The 24,673-nt window shown below is 40.1% G+C and overlaps 1 protein-coding gene across 6 annotated transcripts in view; it reads left to right on the top strand.

The window, feature by feature from the left end:
• The first annotated feature begins 247 nt into the window (after positions 1–247).
• Positions 248–24,673, top strand: part of LOC6586192 (protein PALS1) — an 85,688-nt gene continuing 61,262 nt past the window's right edge. Inside the window, exons 1-5 of one of the 6 annotated variants that reach the window (XM_044011590.1) lie at positions 248–461; positions 845–1,133; positions 5,463–5,868; positions 18,859–19,041; positions 19,112–19,169. In XM_044011590.1, the coding sequence (XP_043867525.1) occupies positions 5,782–5,868; positions 18,859–19,041; positions 19,112–19,169 (328 nt within the window). In that variant the 5' untranslated portion in view covers positions 248–461; positions 845–1,133; positions 5,463–5,781. Of the gene's footprint in view, positions 1,134–5,462; positions 5,869–18,858; positions 19,042–19,111; positions 19,170–24,673 lie in introns of all 6 variants that reach the window. The other 5 variants (XM_044011592.1, XM_032733166.2, XM_044011593.1 and 2 more) reach the window with 5 other exon arrangements.

Genomic DNA, 24,673 nt, shown 5'->3' with positions numbered 1-24,673 from the left:
TGTGCTGTGTATCCCGGCAATACCGCACGCGCGCTCATGCTATTTTCGTTTATGTCTCTCTCTCTCTCTCCCTCTCTCTCTCTTTCTTGGTCTCTCTCTTGACCCGTTGCTGTAGTTGACTTTGTCACTGGCTCGGCTGGTCCAGCGTCGGCATTAGCATTAGCATCCTCGGCTGCTGTTGCTACTACTAGTGCTGTTGGTGCCACTGCTGCGGCATTGACAGCTGAGCCAAAGTCCGTAAACCAGAATCAGAAACGAAGCCAGCGCCAGTGCACGGGCCACGGCAACGGCGGCTGCTGTACAAACGATTCGCAACGCTCAGTTCAGTTACGCGCAAGATTTCAACATAAATTGTAGCACACTTTAGTGCGACGGACGCGGTTAAAGCGGGCGTGCGCAGCAAAATTGCACGGCAAGAATCCCAATCAGTAACAGAAACGGAAGCGGAACATCTTGTCTGAGTTGGTTCTGCTATTCAAATAATTGTCAGCCGCTTTAATTTTTTGTTTTTTTTTTTTTGGTTTTGTTTTTTTTTTTTTTAATAACTTCTGCGAAGTTTGTTTTTATAACGCATACGACAAACTTAATTCGCTCATTCAGAAAGAAAAAGAATAAAAAAAATAGTCCGCACAAAGTCTTGCTACATTTGCAACGCTTTTATATATTTTTTTTGTGCTAAACGCGTTGCCATCGCAGCCGCCGCCACTAGATTTTTTTCTCGCTGCGTGCGTGCGTGTTTTTAAGTGTGTGTGTCTGCTTGACTGAGTGTGTGTGTACGCGTATACGAAAGCGTGATATATGTATATATTTTTTTTTGCACTCTGCTCGTATGCCAAACAACAAGCCATGTCCATAAAAGCGTCATGTTAAAATAGCTAGAAAATCGCAACAAATAAAACAAATTGCAATCAAATAATAATAATAAAACGAAAACGCACAACTCGAAAGAGTTCACGATTAGCCCGATAAGCTCAATCTTCAGTCAGCCACCCAAAATACTTAGTCTAAGTCGATGGATGAGGAAGACGACGAAGCCAAGCATCAAAACGAAACGCACAAAGCTTACGGAACGAAACGTAACGTTAAATTTTCAAAAACAAAACTACAAAACGAGCGCAGCATCCAATTTTAGGGTAACCCAATTAAGTAAAATTATTTAATATATTGTGTATATCTATATTATATATGTTATTTAAGTTGAAGAACACTTTTATTAATTTATGAATTTGTTTTTACTTTTTTGGGAGATGTCAAAATTTACCAAATTAATGTACCAATACATTAAACGCGTACGTACACATACATATAAACATGAATGTGTATGTGTTTATGTGTGCACATAAATCCACACAAATAGCTGTTGCCTGGCCTATAAAATGGCTACCCTAATGGTAGAAGCAGCGCTGTTGACGCTGGCAGCGTGGTAAGCAGCGCGCAAGAAGTTGAGGTTATGTCTGCGCCGCAAAACGTGCTTTGGGTTGCTGCTGCCCTTGGCATAAAATTCGGTGCTGCTGCGACTGTGATGGTGACGCGGGCAGCAAGCAGCAAGCAGCAAGCAGCGACGCCAGCAGCGGCTGCTTAGCCCTGCTTAGCTGGGCGTGCCAGCAGACAGCCGCTGTAGTAGAAGGCAAGCAAAATGCGATGCTTTCGTCGCTGCAGCAGCATCCTTTAACAGAGCAGTGCTGCTTGTCTCTTTGCATGCGTAAGTATGTGAGTGTAGATATATATATATATATATACATATATATATATATATATATATATATATATATATATATATATATATATATATATGCTGGTGGGCATGTTCTTGTTAGCAGCTACTACACGCACACACAGACACACACACAAAGTTTTGGGCTCCATAAATGACCTAGCCCTATTTCTAGGCATTACGCTTTGTCCGCTGAGAGTCTGCTGTTGCTTGGCCTGCTTGGCCCGCAGTTGCTGCGCAGTAGCTGCGCTCGGCGGCGTTTGCAGCGACGGCGATTGTGACATTTTCTTTTGATTTGTGCTCGAAGGATGTGGTCGCTATTCGTAGCGCTAGCCCTTTTCTCTGTCTGTGTATATATAAATATATATATATGCGTGTTGTGTGTGTGTGCTCTTTTTATTGCTTCCTTTGCACATTTCACGAACGTTTTTCGTTTCCTTTAGATTGCCGAAAAAAGTGTTGCATACCCTGCAGGCTGACAGGCTGACAGGCACTCGAGACCCGGCCAAGCGGAACTCTAGACAATCGAGACAATTATGGGTCACACTTATTTAGCAGATAGTCGACAGCCTTAAATTTCGATTTTATCATTCGATTGTCAGCAACTAAAGCCGAAATAAAGTCTAAGCGTTCAATCGTATGTTGGCTAAGAGCTCTCTCTCTCTCTCTCTCTCTTTCTCTCTCTCTCTCTATCTCTCTCTGTCCTCTGCACTGCATGAAGCGCATTGTTCTCCAAAGTGTTCAATTTCCGTCACATCCCTATATAATATGTCAACTCTTTGTTGGCAGAGACCATCCCGCATTGAACTGCATGTCAAATTTGACATGGTCTTTTAGTCATCTAGTCCTGACTTGCCTTGTTGTGTTTTGTTTAGTTTTGTATTAATTAATTCCTTGATGATTATCCTTTTGCCTGACTGTGACTCGCTCTGAGTAATTTAAAACAAAGTAAGCTTTAAAACGGATTGTCCGTATTCAGAGATGTATTCAAATTTTGATAGATTAATGTTTATATTATTTATTCAAAACAAAAGTTACTCAAATTTTGTATTTTTCTATACACATATTTTGGAGATATTTAATTCTGCAAATACAGATGTTTAAAAATAATTTAGCAAATTCTCGAGTGTTGAACGAGTGAGACAATCTGTTATACCCGATTGAAAGGCTTTATTGTTTTGTTATGCTATTCTAAACTGATTTCCTGTGTATTCATTAAACAATTGAACTATAATTAAAAAATATGAAGTATATTTTCAAATATTTGGCTTGAAATATTAGAATTTAATTTATTTATTTACATTGAATTTATTAACAACGTCGACTGATAGATAAATAAAATTTTAATATATAAAGTGGGAACTAATGTCAGGTACCTGGGTATTACACTGTACAAAAGACTTACTTTTAAGGACCATATACATACAACAATACAATCAAAAAACTCAAAAATATAGTCCGTACGCTATATCCGTTTATAAATAGAAACTCCAGACTAAATATAGCAAACAAAATGTTTTTATTTAGGTCAATATTCCAAGCAGTAACTTTCTACCAGTCTGTTTAGACATAACCAAATGTCATATAAACCAGTTGCAAATCACACAAAATAAAGTCCTGAATTTTATCTTTAATCTTCTATGGCATCATTCCATGATTGATCTACATTGTCGAGCCAATACTGAATTAGTAGATATTAGACTATCGCAACTATCGCAAAAATTCATAACCAAGTGTCAGGAATCAACATATTCGCATATAAACGACCTGACATAGACTTGTAGTTTTTAGTATTTAGTGTTTACTATTTCTTTGTTTTTCCCCCAAAATAATTATGCTATTGCATATACCATATGTCATGTATGTAAATAAATATCTAAGCAGAAAAGGCCTATTTCTTAACCTAAACTCTTAAATTATTTTTAAAAAATCTGCATTTATATCAAAGAGTGAAATAAATTGAAATTAAAATTAGCAACGTCGTCTGATAGATAAATAAAATTGTAATATTTAATACAAAAAATCTAACATGAAAACAAGTAAGAAAGCTCTAGTCGAGACTGGTCGACTAGGAGATACCCTGAACCCTCTAAGCTGATATTCTAGTCATTCTGAACTTCTTTTATGCACATAAGCATACACACGCACGTATAATCATGCGCTCTGCTGACTGCGCAGTTAGCAGCGACTGCGCTTGGGCTGCGCTGCAGTGTGGGCAATATTATGAGAATTTATTTGTAGAATAATTTCATTTGTAGACATATAATCTTTGAAACATTCAGAGCATGATCATATGGTAAAAATGTGTGTACATTCCAAAGCACAAGTCCCTAGTACTTTAAAGGCGTGGTATCCAAAGTCTGTAAATGATAAAATCTTCGTATCGGTCAACTTTATATACACAGTAAATCTGATGTCTCTAGGTCTCAAAGTGTTCAAATTAGGCGGAAAAAAACAAAATCAATTTTTCGATTATTCTTGATAAAACAGTTATCGGATGAGTTATCGAAAAAATATGATAAACTTGTACTGCGTATGCTACACACGAGTATGCATGCCAAATTTCAGCTCTCTAGCTCTTATAACTTCTGAGATCGACGCCCTCATACGGACGGATGGACAGACGGACAGACGGACAGAGCTAAATCGACTCAGCTCGTCGCCCTGATCAAGAATATATAAACTTTATCGGGTATGCGATGATTCCTTCTGCCCGTTACATACTTTTTCACAAAACCATTATACCCTGATTTCCCATTTTCAATGGGTTCAGGGTATAAAAAAAAAAAAAAAAACAAATCTGATATATACATATGTAGTATTTAAAACAAAAAAACATTTAAATTTTTTAAATTTATTTTAATCCATCTATATCAATGTTTTCATGCATTGAAAATTACAGTTTTAAATATGTATTATAAAATGATATTATTGATTCTAAAAACTTTACAAACAAGTTAATCTTTATTACTGGATAATTTATATCATTTCTTAATAATCGTGTTTTTAAATTTATTTAAGAGTTGAATTCGTACAATGCAATTATAGTAGCTTAACAACACAGTTATAAAATAATATAAAGAGCCTAACCTTCTGATATGCACAGGAGGACTTATTAATAATCGATAAAAATCGATTGTCCGATTTACCCTAACATCCTCTAGTTCGAACTATACATTGATAAATTCAAGCAATAATGGTTTCGTTAGATGTATGTAACAGGCACAGAAAGGCGTTACAGGCCCCATATATATATGTATGTATAGATTTATTTATATATTGATCCCTGTCTGTTTGTCCGTCCGTCGGCCTGTCTGCCCGTGTGTCCGTACGTATTCATGAACGCATCGATCTCGGAAGATATAAGAGCTAGGGACTTGAAATCCATGTATCACGCACGAGTTTGTTTCAAAAAATCGATAACTACGCCCATTATTTTGTTATCGATTATAAGGTTATCGAAAATAAGGTCTAAAATGATATAACCATCTTAAAGCTAGAGTTTACAAATTTTAAACATAGATTATATATAATAATATAAGAATCTTGGGGCCAAGAGACTTAATTCCCTCTGCACGTGTTCCCCTACATATATGTATGTATGCCTGGAGGATAGCTCTTACTATTAAAATAGCAAACTCTGTGGACTGAGGGTATTGGCTAGTTGGTCACTGCCGGCTAGACTGCATCACATTAATTTATAAATTCCTCATAGCTGAACAATTTTTCGTTTGTTTCGTACTTTCAGCTTAGCTCCGCGCCAATACAGAGAATAGAATAGTAAAGTGGAATCAGTGGAAGCTGGTCATAAGCTCCCAGCCAGCTCGCAATAAAGGACAAGAGGAATATAATAAGCAGATGAAGCGTAATTGATATGAAATAGAAAAGAGCTGCACACTGACTTAGTCGAGCAGCAATTGTATTGCAAACATGTTTACAACAATAGCAGCGCGAATTGCAGCGGAGACGAGCTGATTACGCCGGACAGCGAAGGGAGCCAAAGGAGCGAACGCAGCTAGGGGTGCCAGTGGCGCCAGTGGTGCCAACGGAGCCCAAGGAGCTGCGCAATGCAAGCGAACAGCAACCGATCCACATTAAGCGCACAATCCTCCGGCACACCGTCGGCCTCAACGATATCCTCGTCGCAGGGCAAGGTAAGCGAGTCGCAATCATAGACTGAGTGACGGCTTACATTCTCTGATGAAGCTCTGTCCAGGATGGCAATGGGCCACAAAGAGTAGCACTGCACTTGCACAGCCCAACCTATACCATCCCCAATCAATCCCATGCACACACAGACACACACACACACACACACACATACAGAGAGAGAGGCCGGCAAATGGCAGCAACAACAATGGAGCTCATCTACTTCGATTTTGTTCCCCAAGGAGCTGCCTGCCTGCCGCCTACCCATAAAAAAAAGCAGAGGCGAGATTTCAGCGTTGGGCTTTGCTTTTTGTGTCGCCTCGTCCTCCCTTGCCCCCCATCCCCATCCCCTTGCCCTTCCCCTTCCCAATCGCCTTCCCCTTTATGGGCTGGCCATCCCCTTTCGAGTGTCCTTTGTGTGGGCGAGCTTTGAGTTGACGAGCATTAGCAACGGTCCCCAAAAGCACCTCGAACGCCAACAAGTACTTCACGCATATCGTTTACCAAATAGCCAATTCATAAACTAGCCAGTCCCTGCATGCCCAGACCGTTGAATACCCTTCCCATTGCAATTGCCTTCGACAATAAAATTTGTCGTCAATTAAAGATATTTTGCTTGTATATTGGTCAAGTTTTGTTCGCAAAACTTTTGAAAATCATTGCGATAGGGCTTAGATATGTATGTGACTGAGTCAGTACAATGGTACGGAACTGGAGTTGGCAGCACTTCAGTAAATCTAATGTATAAATATACCTACTTACGCATCAAATTGAACGACATATAATAACTTTAGAGCTGAGCACATTGAAAGTGCGATATGGTTCGCGACTCGCCAATTAACAATTGAGCTAGTTTATTACATTGCTTACATATGTAAACACAGCTTTCAAAGTGAACTAGCTGAACTTGAACCAGTGAGTGAAGGACAAGTAGCTCAAGCCATATCAGCTCTTTCTTAACAAAAATAACAACAATATAAATTGAATAGGAACTCCCTCATCATAGTATATGTAAATAAGAGTATTTCAAGTTCGGCTCGCTTGAAAACTGTTGACTACATTTGCCTTTGTCTCAACTTCAAAACGAACTAGACATTCTTGTTTATCGGAGCAGTCCGTCTGTATTTTACATCAGTCCGCTTGTGTTATAAGCCCCAGCTTTGTTCTCAAATATTCCACTTCAACTTATTTGTTTGCTCTTATTAAAACACTTTTATTGTGCTATGCTTGTTGTAATTGAAGATAACAGCTCTTTTCATGGTCGTTTATGCAGCTTAACAATTGAGTTCGACATTTGTTCAGTAAAACTTTCTATAATTTGAGTAAAAATAACTTTTCATAATGCCCAAATATTGGGAATGAACTCATTAAAATTACCCACTCAATATGGAAAGTTAGCAGTTTTCATGCTATATATGGAACTAATCTGTTATATCTCATATCATCTTACAATTAGAAATGTAGTTCAGAAACATGCATTAGCTCATTGAAATCGAAACAAGTAAAACTAGAAAACAAGTAGAGCTCTTTATTAAATGGAACTAGATTTTCCGCCCCTAAAGCTGTCCAAGCTGAACAAACCCGATTTAATTGATAAACAAAGAATTAAGCATTCAGCTAGTTCAAAATACTAGTGAGTGTATCAAGGAGCTGTACCAGTTCTCGCCCTGAACTAGCTGAACTATTTAGAAAACTTAACTAGAATAAGTGTCACGGTGAACAAAGTGAGTTCGCTGAACTAGGGAATAGTAAATTGCTGATTTAGTTCAGGACTGGAAAATCAACAAATATTATAAGCATTGAACTGCTATAATTAGCTCTAATGAATAGTGAATTACCGAAATAGTTCGTTGCCGTTAACCGGATTCTACTGTAGTAGTACAGGATTTCTCATTCAGTAAAGTCAAATCTATCTTCAAAGCTGGCCATCCATCAGTGCGTAAGGGCAAAGTCTAGTTCCAGTTCATAGTTAGCTTGAAGAGCTTAGATAAATTTATATACAGAGGTATATACATATATAATAGCAACCGCTCTCTGCACTAATTAGATGTATCTACTCTGATATGTATACAGTAGATATACAGTAGAATCCCGATAATTCGAAATGACAAGGGTATCCGTTTTTTTTTTTTTTTTTTTTTTTCGATTTACACAGAAATTCAAATTATCGAGAATTATTGAGAACGAATTTCTTTCAAAGGAATATACAGTCGAGTCTTGATAATGCATACCCCGCTAAATCGAAAATCGCAATAAATCGAAAAAAAAGTCTATTGCTTGACTTGATATTGAATGCGACGCAAATGTTTGACAGTAGCATTATCGTAGCCAGTGGTCATATTTGCTGAAGCGATTTTTAAGTTGATTGCTTGTTATAAAGCCCACACTGATGACACACACACACATGCATACATGCATACATACGTGCATATAAATGCATATACATAAATATTCTGAGCTTAATCAATTCAGAGAGCACACAAAATGCATTTACAATCGAATTGGAATTTGTGCTGCACTTTAGCTTTTGCTAATTGGAATATTTGGTTATTGTCAAACCGCCTCTGGGCATGATATAATAATTGTGCCTTTGCCAGATGCCGAAATTCGGCTAATGAACAACATATTGAATTCAATTCTGCGAAATTGAGAAGCCCTTCAAGCGTTCGCCCATGTGGGAGAGGCTTGGGTTAAATTGAGTTTGATTTAAGCAGCGTAAGAGAGGGTGAGAGAGAGAGAGAGAGAGAGAGAGAATGAGATTGTTGCACAAAATGTTGACTCGATTCTGATGTGACTTTCATGCGTTGCTATCGCTTTTAATTAAACATTGCCGTTTTTGTGAGACATGCACTTAATACAAACGCACTCTCACAGACAGAGACACGCACGCACACACATAAAGGTGTTCCGTTTTGGCTGTAAGCTGAACAACACGAAGAACATTTCAGCAGAGTCAGGCAAGGCTGGCTGCCTTGCTTTGCCTGCAGTAGTGCGAGCGAGACGACGAGCGTATGGCAGTATAAGAACGACAGCACCAAGGCGAAAGACAGAGAGAGGTGGAGGGGCCGCGTGTGCGTGTGTGTATGTGTGTGTGCGTGTGCTTGTGAAGAGCCCCGGCAAGTGCTAGGCAGGCACAATTTGGGACTAGCACAGCGATGCTGTGAGTGGGTGTTAAGCTTTAGCTGCCAGCTGCTGTTGGCCTTGCCCGTCACAATTTGAAGTCGAGTTGACGACGAGCATGTGTGTATGTGTGTGTGTGTGTGTGTGTGTGTGTGTGTGTGTGTGTGTGTGGGATTGTGATTGCTAGGGCTGGGTGGGCGTTGGTGTGTGTGCGTGAGCGAGCGTGTGAATAAGTCATAAAAAGCCAGTAAAAATCTCCGTTTGTCATTACATTTTGTCATCAGCAGCAGCAGCAACAGCAACAACAACAATGCCCATACAAATACACACACACACACATATGCGCGCTTTCGCATCACTTGAGCTGCTGCACCAAAAAAGTAGGCAACAGTTTTTGTTGCTACACTTGGCAGCTGCACTGCACTACCTGACAGACAGATAGTGCACATATTGGCCGACAGAGGGCGCTAGTGGCGTGACAAACGACAGCAGCTACAGCAACAGCAGCAGCAGCAGCAGTTATGCTTATAACTATATTGTGCGATATGTTTTGCTCTTCTTCTTTTTGCTCACAGTCAGTCAGTCAGTCAGTCAGCATGCAAATGCGCTTAGCAGTTGGTGTTGTTGTTGTTATTCTTATTGTTTGCTACTTAAATGCAAATTGAATTCCGATTGCAAAATGCAGCATTTGTCCACTTTTTCCCCTTCGCTCCACGCTCCCCTCGTCCTTTTATTTATGCTGAGCGCATTATAATTATGTGGGAAAAAAAAGGAAGTTGGAGCATGGGAAAGCAGTTCGCAGTTCGCAGTTCGCAATCAATCGTTATTTGTGCAACCAACTGGCTGTCAAAGCGCTTGTTAAAACTAGTTGTGTTATTGCTTAGCTTGTTTTACATCATTTTTTTAGTCAATTATCATATTGTTTAACAATTTGCACACACAAAAAGGTGCGAGAATTATTAATTGCGTCTTTTGTTCAATATTGTATTATGTCGTGTTTGATGCTTCTGTTGCAGCTATTAAATAAAACGATAAACATGTTTGTTTTCTTTCTTTTTTTTTTTTTTTTAACTATTTAAACTATTAATTTAAAATGAAAAGCAATTACATTTATTGTTGTCGCTATGTACAATTTATAGCTTCATTTAAAGAGTATCGCACCAGAGCTAAACAGAGACTTTCACTTTGGGACTGTAAAAGTTAAAGATTCTTATAATTTTTGGCGCGGATGAACATGTTTTTTTTTTAGTTTAAATCAGCCGATGATATGGTTATTTGTTCAAATTTTTCTATAATGGGCATATCCATAAATTATAATATATATTCCATATTTCTGCTCTCAAGAAATTGCACAAAAATTATATAGCCTTTTCGCATCATGAACGCGAATCATCATATATTTGCAGTGCTTAAAATATTAGGCTGATAACTATCGATTCACAGACAAAAAAGAGTATATTGATTTGGTTATCGAAGAAGAGCCAATTACTTTCTATTATTATTTAGATCGATACGATATGTCTATTTTCCTACAAACCTTTCTTGCTTTCAAGCTGGGAAGGAAACTTATATATTAATTTCAAATATGTGTCAACCTAGACTGAAAGCTCTATTGTTGTTCATCGACTACGATAACATAGCTGCGCTGTAGCAATAAACCAAGTCTGATACTTGATCTAATCAATAGTATTACTATATAAAAAATATACTTATTTTTGTTACTTATTTGTGGTAGAAGGTGGCAGACCCCATAAAGTACATATATATTCCTGATCAGGACGGCGTGCTGAGTAGACATAGCCATGATCACCGAGATCTCTAAAGGCATAAGAGCTAGACTATTTTACATGCATCCAATTTATACCATACGCAGTGCGGGCTTATCAAATATTTCCGATAACTCATCCCATTTATTTTGATCGAAAATAATCGATTGATTTAATTTTTTAGCCGTTATTTTAATACTATTAATATATAAATTTGACAAATACAAAGATTTTGTACAAATCTTGGATACCATATATATGTATTTTGCATACATACATATGTGTGTGTATAAAACAAGTGCAGAAGGATTGGAATATCTGCTCTTCGCAGGGTCCAGGGCATCTCCTAGTCTCGACTTGAGCACACTTACTGGTTCAAGCTGTAAATGCACTTCGAGGTATTTGCGTTATTTTTGAAGCAAATTATTTGCAGATGTGCGACAAAAGAATGCATCAAATGGTTCGAGTGTTGCTTGAAGGTGTGCAGGTGTGCATGTGTGTATGTGTGTGCGTGTGTGCGTTTGCCTTTGTAGGTGTCAAAGTGTAAATTACGCTTGAGGCGCCCTTTGACACGGCGCGCACTTTTCACAACCAGCCCCGCCCACATTTCTGCGATGCCAAGTTGTCAAAACTTTGCAACTATTGCCATGAAATACGAAAACTTTTCGCTGCTCTCCTTGTTGTTGCTGCTGCTGTGCTGCTGTTGTTACTGCTCGCGCTTGCAGCACGCAGCGAACAACCAGCCGAAAAAAAACTAAACGAGTAACGGAACATTTGCTTCATTAAGACTAAGTGTGCTTGTGTGCCTGCCAGCCAGGCCGCCTGCTTATATGTGTGTGCGTGTATGCGTGTGTGCATGTGTGTGTGAGTTTAATTCACAAAAGACAGCCGCATGAGAACGCCAGCGATGACGTCGACGCTGGCAGCGACGCACATGTGCTCAAAGCGTGCGGGTGTGTGTGTGTCTGCGAGGCCCACGCATTGCGCATGTGTCATCGCTGGCAGGCAGAATCGAACTAAAGCTGAACTCGCTGAAAGTCTACAAAGCAAAAAAAAAAATATGAAGAAACGCAGCAACAAATTATTTGCAAGCAGCTGGCAAAGGTTGTTTGCAGCAGCAGCAGTAGACGCAGCAGCGCTGCAGCAGCAACAACAACTTTCGCGTATGCTTGCTTTGGAAATCATGTGTTTAAGTCTACACAATAATCTGGCAACTCTACAAAGCACACAAAACGAAGCGCAAAAAAAGAAAATGAATAATAAAAACAGCCGCAAGCCGGCTTAGCATTTTGACTCGCTCGCTCTCTCTCTCTCTCTCTGTCGTTCTCACTCTCGTTCTGGCGCGTGTTCTTTCATTCTCTTTTGCCTAATCGTTTGACTGATTAGCCAAAGCGTCGCGGTACGCGTCGCAGCCGTCGTCGCTGTTTTCCTTTGTGTGTGGCTGTGTATGGGTGTGTGTGTATGTGTGTGCGCATAATTTAAAACAATATCCAGAGATTTGTTGCTCCATTTATATGTTAAATATAACAAGTCAAGTGCTTTCATTGTCAGATCTGTTGTTGTCGTCGTGCTGCCATCTTCTTCTTCTTCTCCTTCTCCTTCTCCTTCTCCTTCTCCTTCTCCTTCTCATTCTGTCTCTTCCTCTGCATCATCCTCGTCTGCTGCTCTGTTTGATTAGCAACAAAGCCGGAGCAACATTTCTGTACGCTCCCTTGGCAACATTTTCGTTGCGGCATAGCCAAAATATCTGTGAAAATTGTCAAGAGATTCGCTTGGAATGTCTTTTGCGATTTTATTCCTCTGCGGCATGATGTGGCCAAAACAGTTTTAGTCACACACACCCAAAAAATGAAAAAACTGAAAAAAAAAGGTGTGGAAGGAATGCCAAGACAGCTAAGCGCTTTGGCTAGTAGTTCAGTTTACGCTTTGCAATTCATTCGGCTCACTTGAGTCAGTTCATTAAAGTTTCAAATCTGAAATTCTTTCGGTTTATTTTAAGGTTTTCAATAGAGTTTCAAGTTAATCTCTTCATATTCAACTGTGGATACCCCGCTTAAGTGTACATCAGATTTAGTACTACAACAACAAAAGGGTAGAAAATTATCAAGTGAACCAAACCCTATAACGAGCTATCAGGATTTCAATGTCTCTTCCTTAAATTTATATACAATATTTCTAGTTTAGTTCAACAGATTGAAAAAAATTTCTCTTCTAGAACTCTTAATACAACAATAATAATAATATGCATTAAAAAAAAAAAAACAAGTAAGAAGGCTCCAGTCGAGACTGCTCGACTAGGAGATACCCTGAACCCTCTAATCTGATATTCTAATCATTCTGGACTTCTTTTATGCACACATACATACACATGCACGTATAAGCACGCGCTCTGCAAACTGCGCAGCTAGCAGCGGCTGCGCTTGGGCTGCGCTGCAATGTGGGCAATATTATGACAATTTATTTGTTGAATAATTTCTTTTGTAGATATACGATCCTAATGAAACTTTTAGAGCGTAATAATATGGCTAAAATGTGTGTACATTCCAAAGCACAAGTTTGTAGTACTTGAAATGCGTTTTTTACAAATTGGGGGCGAAGGGGGCGTGGTATCCAAAATCTGTAAAGTACAAAATCTTTGTATCTATTAACTTTATATACAACGCATTTGAAGTCTCCAGAACTAAAAGTGTTCAAATTAGTCTGAAAAAACAATTTCGATTTTTCGATTATTCTCGATAAAAAAGTTATCGGACGAGTTATCGAAAAAGTAAAGCAAATTTGTACTGCCTATGGTATACACGAGTATGCATGCCAAATTTCAGCTCTCTAGCTCTTATATCTTCTGAGATCCTTTTGCTCATACGGACGGACGGACGGACAGACGGACAGGGCTATATCGACTCAGCTCGTCGTCCTGATCAAGAATATATATACTTTATGGGGTCTGAGATGATTCCTTCTGCCTGTTACATACTTTTCACAAAACCATTATACCCTGATTTCCCATTTTCAATGGGTTCAGGGTATTATAATTAATGATGTAAATAAATTAACTTTAGCCCGATGTGATCACCGCTTGCCTTGACTATGGCCCAAAGGCGCGATCTAAATGATTCGTAAGTTGCTCGGCATTCGGGGGCACCAATACACCCTCTATTTCTCCAGCAGCTAGAAACTTTGGACCTAGCTTTTAAAATTATTCCAGCGAAAATAATTCATCTGGAAATGAAATTCAGTTTTGAACCATTCTTCGCCTACTCGATCTTTGTCGTTCTTGTTCTTTCATCCATCCTTGTACAGCCAGCAATCTCTGTTTACTCACGGCCTCCAGAGAGAACAGATAGATTTGCCCAATAGAATCGATCTTCGAGCAATAATTCACGCCTCCGAATCGACGGCCGCGAGTCCTGTATATACATAATATGGGGAGGTGTAGCAGATACCATAAACGGATTATAACCGAGATAATTATCAATATCCAAGTCTAACGTGTGTTTTCGTCCATCGCAACGCAACCGACTTGTTAGTTGTAGTTTGATAAACTTTAGTTATCGATAAGAAGCGAAGAGCAGCGCAGTTGATTACAACTTTGGTATTTCGATTGGCCAGAAGTATACAGAAATATGAGGCAATTTGACTTATTGACTTACATCTTTCGGCTCAATACAGTATTAATTGGCATTCTGGCTTGGCAGCTTAGGGTATCCGTTAGTCGAGCACCAGCGAGCCGCTGGCAAAACTCACCTGTCTGTTCTCTTTTGGAATGACATTTGGAATGGACAAATTTACTTTTATTACCGAAGAATAATCCAGATAGTTAGTTCAGGCAAAGCAGAGAAAAGAGAAGCGAGGAAAGAGGAAAGAGACGAGAGAAAAGAAAAGCAAACTGAATGCTTGAACTTTTAACAAAGTGCTTTTCCCTTGAGTTTTTAAGAGCTACGTTTTGCAGTAAGTATGTTTGTGCTCTGTCTGCGTGCTCTTCCTCTTCTTCTTCCTCTTCTCCTTCTCTTTCTACTTTGCTTCGTTTTTTCTCAGTCGCTCTGACCACATGCAGCATCCGCAGTATCCAACGCCGAACTCCACTAAGAAGCTGCCCATTAATTGTTGAGTTTAGGGCATTTTTTTCTTGTTTAAAGTAACTTCTCTCTCTATCTCTCTCTCTGTCTCTTTCTCTCTCTCTCTGTCTATCTTCATGCCGCTGTCAATGTGTGAAATGAGCTTCAAGTACAACAGCAGCAAAACAACTGACAAGGACGCTCATATGAAAACAAACGCATAATTTAAGCGTAATTGCTGTCATTTTTCATTCGAGTGGCGCAGAGGCGGCAGCGGTGGGTGGGCTGATGGGCTGGTGGGTGGCTCGGCTGGCGAGTGGGTTTTGGCAGGTTGTTGTCATGTGGGTGCGACTGCGACTGCGACTACGACTGCGATTGCTATTGCGACTGCGATGGAGGCTGCTCCAGTTCCGAGTCCATGTCGCCGATTGTCCTCCACACATGGCCCCCAGTGTATGCCATGTGTTACATGTTTGCTCTATATCTACGACTGTATGTGTGTGTGTGTGTGTGTGTGTGGGAGGGGGGAGGTGGGTGCATATGTGCTGAGTGCCCGCATCCGGCGCTGAAGCGTCAATAATTATGCCGCCGGTTTTTTTATGTACTCTAAGCCCATTGAGAATGTTAATACGGGGTATATGGATTGTCTATAGAGGAATGTTCGTGAAAAAGTGGGCGTGAGCTCTCCAACAGTCCGACTGTCTCTCAGCTTAAGATCAGCTAACTCGCAGACTACTGAAGCCACAGTACGGCTAATCATTATTACTCGACTATCGATCTTTTTCCATATTATCGATAATAATCGATGGTTTCTATTGTGTTAGTTTAGAACTGTCCAAGCTAGAGACATCACGTACTTGTTTCCAAATCAAATATGAGAACTCAATGCCCCACCCCACCCTCCAAATGGAGCTGTCATAGCTTTAAGATCTTTTTGAATGTCCTGCTCTATTCTCATGTTGAGGCACATCATTGTGTATGAAGCATCTACAGATGGCTTGCACAATTGGAACAGCGACGCTGGGTATTTGCTAGTCGGTCATTCTCGATTTGAGGGCACTGGAATTGCTTTGGAATTGTTTGCTTGTTGTTTAGCTCTTGCTTTCGTCGTTGAGTTTGGCGCCCCCTAGCGGCCTGCTGCTGCAGCAATTGGCCGACTTTTGTTGCAGGCTATTGTTGTTGTCATTATTATTGTTGTTGCCTAATCGCATTAAGCGCGAGAAAAAAAATGTAAGCAAAAGGAAGAATATAAAAAGTTTTTTTTTGCGGCAACTATCAAATGTCAAGTTGTCAACAATTTTTGTTGCTGCTATTGCAGTTGTTGCTGTTGCCACTGTTGCCACTGTTGCTGCTGCTGCACCTGCAACTTTAGCGCCCATTTGCTTTGTGGCATTGTCCTGTGCCCTGCTCCAGGGTTTTGCGCAGTTTGTTTGTTTGTTCGTTTGTTTGTTGGCTGTTGTTGCTGTTGTTATTACCATTGCTTGTTGTTGCTGTTGCTGTTGTGTCGAGCTCCTGGGTCTAACAACAATTGCACTCGCGCACCACGCCCAATCGCCGCCTCTTTGTATTGTGCATCGAGCGCAGCGCGTTTGGCCGCAATTGCCGCAGCGACCTCTGTGCCACGCCCCATTTCGTAACGCCCACTGACATTTGCCATTTGCACTTAAGCACAGCATGCACCATCCCTCTCTCTCCCCCACTCTACTTCCATCTACCCCTATCCAAAATCAATATATTCCGAATTTTCGTGTTGTGGTCTATGATAGACCTATGCGTAACTCCCTACAACTGAACTCTTTAACTCTTTAATAGTAAAATTCCTATGAATGTGAGGTGGAGCTAGATTCTTTCCGAATACCTAATGGGCTCAATATTAACCACTATGTCGTGACTGCTCGACTACGAGATCCTTTGAACTCTTCTAGGAATCGATATTTCAATAATTACACGATGAAATAACACACGTATGCACACATACATACACATACGCATGAACTGCACTGGGAACTTCATTGTTGGATAACTTGTTTGGTAGATATCTACGTCCAGTTCTAAAATACCTTAAAAATCGAAATTCTATCAAATACATAAAGGTCTATAGCATTGATGTATTGCTATATTGCCATGCATAATGTTTTAATTTTATCGATTAACCATCTTGGGGGCTAGAGTCTCTGAATTATAATGTTAGTATAAATGAAATCATATATGCGAATATATAAATATATAAATAAGTCAATACATCAATATATCAATATACAATATACCTAATGGGGTCATCCACGCTATCTTCTGTCTGTTATATATGTACATAAAAAAAAAAACCATGATACCCCTTTTCCCTTTTTAACGGGTTGAGGTTTTTATAATGTCAAGTGAATGTAGAACGATATTTGACAAATACTGCTTAGCAAGCTCTGATATTATAAAGAGTCAAAATTAAAAATATCTTACTGAAAGTGTCGTTTTTCCAGAATTCTTTAGACGAGTTTATCTATTTCAAATTGAACAATAAAAAACGCAAGAGTTAGGCTCTACGAACTGAAGAACTCCAAGACTTTGCGAGATATAGATTTCTCTGCTGTGGCACTCTCATAATTGGTATATCTTTCAGCTTTCAATAGAGGATGTCGTTCAATTCTCAGTTTCTTAAGTTAGGCAACATAAATTTCCCTCATCTTCCACATTCCACATTCCACATTTTTGCCACGCCTCTAGTAGGCGTTACGTAAAATATTGGCACTTTCCTAGATGAGGGAATCTACGAAAATCTGCATATAGACTCGAAACTTGACGGACGAGCAAATGAACGACGGACAGTAGGTGGAGCGTTCCTATAGACTCATTTAACTTCATGAAAATTACTTTCGTGAATTGATGTCAATTGATGATATGAGTCACTTCATTTTTCTCGCTTGAAAAACTCTGATAAAAGTTTCCAAGATTCCAGTGAGAAATGAGGCAGTTAAAAATAGCCTGAATACTCTATAAATGGGATATTAAAGCAGAAAGGTTATATGCATGTGTATCGGAAATATGTAATTATATTGCATTGAGAATGCAACAGTTTCTTAAACGTATTTCTGTCAATAGGATTCTTATTGGGAATGGAAACAAATATATGTATGTATAGAGAGAGAAAGAAAGAGACAGAGTGCTCTTTCTCTCCCCCTCTCTCTTTCTCGCCTTATTTTATGAATATATAAACTTCGATTGACATACGACATGAAATGCAGCAAACTACAGTGCAGCCTCAACTGTTAGCCAGACAATGCCTCACCAACTGTAAATATTTGGCTATAAAAGAAAGCAACAAAACAAACAAATGAATGAAACATGTTTGTCGAACGCAGATGCCCTAACGTAACTCAAGCTTGAGAAATGAAACACAGGCATGGACACACCCACACACACACATATACACACACGAACATGGACATACAGACACAGTTATTAAGCATTCTCGAATGTTTGTGCTTGGGGTTTAGGGGCGGCTGCTTGAGGCTGCTGGTGGAGGGGTTGGGGCTAGTCTCACGCGTTGCCACACGAGCATAATTTGTTGTAATTAACATAACGAGCCAGCCCAAGCAATAATGGTCCAAAAACTTCACACACACACACGAACAAATTGAACGCCTACGCTGCAGGAATAGAAGCAGAAATTACGACTCCTGCTGTGGCAAATGCGTAGGAGGAGCAGGAGCAGGAGCAGGAGCAGAAGACGAGCAGGAGGCACTGTAGGTGTTGAGCTTGGCTGAGCTGAGTTAGTCAATGTGGCCCGCATTTTGTGTATAATTAATTTCTTTTTTCTATGCTTTTCTTTTTTGGGTCAGTTCCTCACCTGGGGCCCATGGCCGGAGCATTTTGTAGCATTTATGCAAATGACTTTATGAGACAACATTGAAAACTTGAGCACAAGGACAACATTTTCTAGACAAGCATAATATAATTATATTCACACTCTCCTCACTCCCTCACTTCCTCACTCTCCCTCCCCCTGCCTCTCCGGCTCACACTGACTCATTCCATATCTCATTATCTCTCTCTTTCGCAGCAACAAGTTGTCGAACTATCGGGCTATGTTATCATACTTGTTGAGAATGCGGAGGGTAAAATTAAATTATACGGCTCACCGTCCGATCGCGATAATCTGGAAGTGGGCGATGAGATACTCGAGGTCAATGGACTCAGCCTGGATAATATATCACGCACGGAAGCCATACGCCATATCCACGATGTAAGCAATCAGATCTCGTTTACGACTTAGAGCGGTAGCATATTAACTGATTTCTTCATTCACTTTACAGTGCATCAAGTCCTGCACAATTTGTTTGCGTGTGCGCAAGAAAAATGATTCCAGATTGGGTAAGTTGCGTATTCAATTAAATTTAATTTTGGTTTATCTAATCAAAGTGATACTAAAACTGCGCTGTTAATGTTAACTACTTGGGTGCATATAACATTCTGTTATTTTGACATTCTGTTATGGGCAATGCTGCTGCTATCAGCTGTTTGGCTTACCAAGTTGCAGTGGCTGTTCAACTGTAAGCACCTCATTACGTACTCTCTACTGTTACTCTGACGCGTTCATTCACTCGCTCGCTCTCTCTCTCTCTCTCCGGCTCTCTTAAGCTGGCTTGGGCATCGCGCGCAGCTTTTGTTTTGTGACGCTTTTGTTTTTGCAATCGTTTTGTGGTCAGCTTCAAACGCTTTGCGCTCCCGCTCTGGCCGCCGCATCGTCGCTCACCGCTCTCCACTCGCTGCTCGCTGCTCGCTGCTCATTTGGGGCTAACTGCGGCTTTGGCGCTTTGCAGCGCCAACTAATCGCATCAGTTGTGTGGCAACAGTCGCCGTTTGTCGTAGCGTCGTCTCAAGAGCATCGCTTGTTCGTTCTGCTGCAATTCGGTTCGTTTTCATTCGTGCTGTGTCGTGGAGTACCGCGTCGTGCCGTGCCGTGCCGTTTTCTGTCGACTCGTGCCGGCTGCCTTTTCGCCTTGCATCCCACCCGCGCGCCCCACATATTCCATATATTTGGTGCCGCTTTCTGGCCTGGCTGTGAGCGCGCGCGCGTGCGTTGACGTCTGCGCTGGCTGCTGCTGCGGCTGCGCCAGCGTTTCATTGCCGTTTCGTTCCGTTCTAACGTTCATTTAATTTTTTTTTCGTTCTTTGTGCTGTTCTGTGCTTGTGCATCTTTATTTTTTTTCCTGTTTTTTTTCGGGTTTCTTGTAACAAATTATATTTGTTTACACGCTCACATACATACAAATACGCGCACGTGTGTGTTCGACGCTAGCGCTGAACTGAAGTAAGTGTAAACTACATGCAATGGCTGCCAAACTGTGCCAGCCTGCTCTCCACTCTGCTCGCACCTCTGCTTGCCCACATGTCCGCCACAGCTGCTCAGCTGAGAGCCGAACACAAGCCATGAATCAGCGGCAGCAGCAGCACAAGCAGCGACGCGTCGTGACGTTGGCGTCGTCAACGTTGCGTTTTCGTGTCTGTTTCTGCTTTTGTTTTTATTCGCTGTTTTTGTTGTGTTGTTGTTGTCTGACGAAGGGCAGGTGGGCAGCTGAGCAGAGCATTTATGCAATAAGCGCAACGCTAAGATACATTTGTAGAACAGCACAGCAACAATTTTAACATACATACATACATAATTATATTATTAATAAGTTTTCTTGCCGGCAATGCAATTGTGTGTACATACATATGTATGTATGTGCACGTGTGTGTGTGTTATTTTAGACTTTGGACAGGCATGTATATGTCAGTTTTGACGTGTTTGCATGCATTTTGTAAACGTCATTATGCTACCTGACCTGATAAACAAAATAACATAATGAGAGAGAAAGAGAGAAAGAGTGGCATGGAATGAAATGACAATTAGTCAAAAAGGTTGCGCGAATTTAAATGAATAATATTGATACATTTTAATCGAATATTAAATATATGTATGAATAACAGCTATCTACAGTTTGAGCGGCATTGAATTTATAACGACAGTTTCGAAATAAACCAGAAAACGAAACGCGTTTCATTGTGGGGCAACAGCCGAGCGACCAAGAGAGCCACAGTTTGAGCAGCCACAGTGCCTGTACAACTGCAGTAGACAAGAATTTTTGGGGGCGGCTGCTTTTCACTTGTGGCCATTATTGGGGGCGTATGCATCTTTATCTTTAGAAACGAAATGGAATCGGCACATGCATCTACACATGTGTACTTGGACTCAAATTTAGCCGAAAACTGAATTTTCTTCACGCAATAAACGTTTCCATTTCATTTCGAGCAATGGAAGCGTCTTTTCGCTTCCAGCTAAATCACTGGAAAGTTGCATATTCCCAGTAAAAAAAAAATACTTGAACTAACTCTATGTTTACCAACAATTCGATTTCTGGCGAAACGGATAAGAGCGAACTTGAGAGTCGAGCTGAAAATATAAATAAATATGTACAATGGAATGTGTTTTTTTTCCCATACATTTGTTTATGCATATGTACATTTTTATTGGATGTTTTTAATGCCCAGATATACTGGTTCCGCATCCATACAAGTTTCACGAATCCAAGTTAAGTTTTATATTTGTGTTAATAACTTGATTCTCCACATAGGCAATCGTAAAGCTCTATGAAGTTCCACTAATTTTCTCGAAGTTATCCATGCTTAGTGAATGAGATAATTTACTTCTAGTTCTACTTATTATCCTCTCTTGGGTAAAATAAACTCGCAATTGTCTCGAAAACTATTTAATAAAGCTAAAAATTCTGTAAAAAAACACCTTTTCCCCTTTCAAATTCCACTCGCTTTTCATCCATTAAATATCCACTTTACGTTTCAATCTATAGCTAAAAACAGTCGTTTTTTTTGTTTTTGTTTTTTTTTAACTATAAATAAAAATAGAAATTTTTCACACATTTAGCTCGAGCTTAAGCCAGGCTTAGCCATTCTACGAATTTATTATACCTGCATTTTTCGGTCTTATCTTTTTTCACCTAGACTGTTTCGTCTCTTCTCTAATAGCTTTCTTTCGGCTGCTGCCACATCGACACATTGTCATAATTGTATTTTATGCATCTGTGTGTGTGTGTGTGTGTATTGATACATATGCACTCCTACTCCCATCTCTGGCTTTTTCCCTATTTCTTTTTTCTCTCATTTTTTTGGGTCACAGAATCCAGCAAAATGGGCGCCAGAATTTCCAGTTTTCTTCTTAAAGCCGAAAAAGAAGTTACTTATTACTTACTTGTATGCTAACACACACACATACATTGAGAGAGCCAAACGCCAACATTCCAAAGCCATGAATTCGTTGTATAAAACGAAATCAATACAAAGAGGAGAGCACAAAACGCTAGGCAAAGTGTAAAAGAGAACGAGAGACGGAGGGTGAGAGAGAGAGAGAGAGAGATGCAGAGAGTGAGACCTAGAGAGAGGGGGGCAGAGAGTGAGAGCGAAGCTGTGCTTGTCTATTGCCCACAGTCCACATGCCAGGTGTGAGCGTAGGCGTCGAGCTTGTGGGCACAAGGAGGGTGATGGGTGGGGAGAGTTATTTGTATGGCAGGAGAAGGCGAGGTGCGCTGGCGGTCGAGGAGGGAACGATTGGCGGCTGTCTGTTTGCTAGCTGGGTCAGCATCCGAAATCCGGTAAGGCAAGTTTCTTGACGTCGAGCTGCGAGTCAATTGTGTGAGTTGCTTTACGATTTTACACGCGCTCACTGATGCTGGCTACAATTGAGCGCTTACACACACATACACACACACACACACACACACTCGCGAGCGCGTAGTTGGGCAGCCATGTGCTGCGATGTGTAAAAGTCATTGCCTCAAAAGCAAACCGAAGTGTTCTTCAGTTGCCCATAAAATTGCATTGCCACACACTCACACACACAGCTGAAGGGGAACACCAAGAGACATGAAGAATAAGAGAGAGAGAGAGGAGGCTGTGGGAAGAGGGGCGTGGTTGGCTGCATATGCAGCTCCAAGAGCTCTTAGCTTGACCCCAAAGTCCAACCGCAGCTGCTGCTGCTGCGGCAACAGCTGATAAGCTACAAGATGTGAATACCTGGGGGGCGTAGCCAGTGGGCGGCGGGTGGACAGGTAAATGAAAGTAGCGGCGTTATGCTACCAACTGCTTCGTACTCGCGCGCACCCAAAGTATCACAAAAACTCTGCTCGACTTAAGCTTTTCAGGTTTTATTAAAATATATACATATGTAAATATGTATGTATGTACATATACAATATATATTTATAACTATGGCAAGTAACCGCATATACCCCTTCTGGGTGCCTCGAACGCGCAAACTAAACCCAAAACAAACGCAATTTCAACAAAATAACAAAGTTTTTGGATTCAACTTTCGCCTCGAATATCATCCCAAGTTAAAATTTATATAAAAAGAGCGAAAGAAGCGAGAGACGTGAGAGCGAGAGAGGGATGGAAAGGAAGAGACTAAAAGTTTATCTATTTGGTTGTTGACACCTGATGCCACGAATACCTGGAACTATATATAGTTCTATTAATTAAACATCATCTGAAGTTATGAAGTTGTTTCCCCTGTTCTCATTTAACTGAAACGGAATGAAATTAATCTACAAAATAACTTGAAATCTAACCACGAATACGAAATACCCTTTAATTCATAACAGTCTTTGACAACATAATACAGTCGAGTACCGATAATTCGAAATGACAAGAGGATCAGTTTTGATTTACACAGAATTCAAATTATCGAGAATTATCGAGAACGAATTTTTTTCAAGCGGATTTATCGCTATTTTTAACGGGGTACAAATGGTCCAGATTCAACTCAAGCAAACATCCTTCGTTTCTTAAGAGCTCTCGGACCAGACAGGCCCACCAAATAGAAGCTATAGCTAAAGCAATTTAAATTGAACATAGTCAAAATTCTAATATTATTTGCGTAGAAGCCAAATCTATGTAATTGTGACGGTTGTAGGTTCAATTTTGTGGGATTCACATCAATGTGTGCTGCTTTGACCATGAAGCTCTATTGGAGATCATAATAGACCCGTGATTCATTTGACAAATATTGTAACTTTTACAGCCTCCAATGAATCATTAAAACCTTAAATAATAAATCGCAAAATATAGAATAATAAAAATAAATCAAAGGAAAAGGTTAACTTATTATGAAATATATTTATATACGGGAAAAGGTTAACTTATTATGAAATATGTTTATATAATACAGAACTTATGTATTATTATGTAGTTTATTGATAATTTTGTTAATGCAAAGCAATAAATTCGCATTACTTAAATTTATATTTCTACATACATATGTATATATATACATATATCAATATTTACATATATTTACATACATATGTATATTGAATATGCGAATGCAGCGTCTCATTGGCCCTTTGTTGCCCTTTCCATTCTTCACGCTTTGCTCTATTCGCCCCCCTCCCACACCCCTTTCTTCCTCATCCCTCGTCGTATACTTTAAACGATTCGAATACAATGCAATTTCTTGTGCTTCCGCAATTGCTTCAACTTGTTTTTTTTTTCCGAGTTGTTTTGTTTTCATTTGTTCTTCTTTTTTCCTTTTTTGTATCTGCTACTAGCTGCAGTTGTTGTTGTTCTTGTGCTTTTTGTTGCTGTTGTTGGTTTTGTTGCTGTCGTTCTACCTGCTGTTGGTTCTTTGCGTTCTCTCTTTGCACGCTCTTAAGCTGGCTGCGCGCACTCCAGCTCTTCCTCTCTCTCTCTCTCTCTCTGTCGCTCTTATTTTGGGCCATTTACCGTTCTCGGCATGCAAGCGCATTTTGTAAAGTACCCTGCAAAAGCCCCGCTAGGGGCGCTGCTCGGCCAAATAACAATTGTGCAACTGTAGAGCGCGTGCA

This window comes from Drosophila mojavensis, unplaced genomic scaffold (assembly GCF_018153725.1).
Source record: "Drosophila mojavensis isolate 15081-1352.22 unplaced genomic scaffold, ASM1815372v1 contig_136, whole genome shotgun sequence".
NCBI lineage: Eukaryota > Metazoa > Arthropoda > Insecta > Diptera > Drosophilidae > Drosophila > Drosophila mojavensis.
Note: the sequence above shows the minus strand (reverse complement) of the source record. Positions and strands in the feature narration are given on the sequence as shown.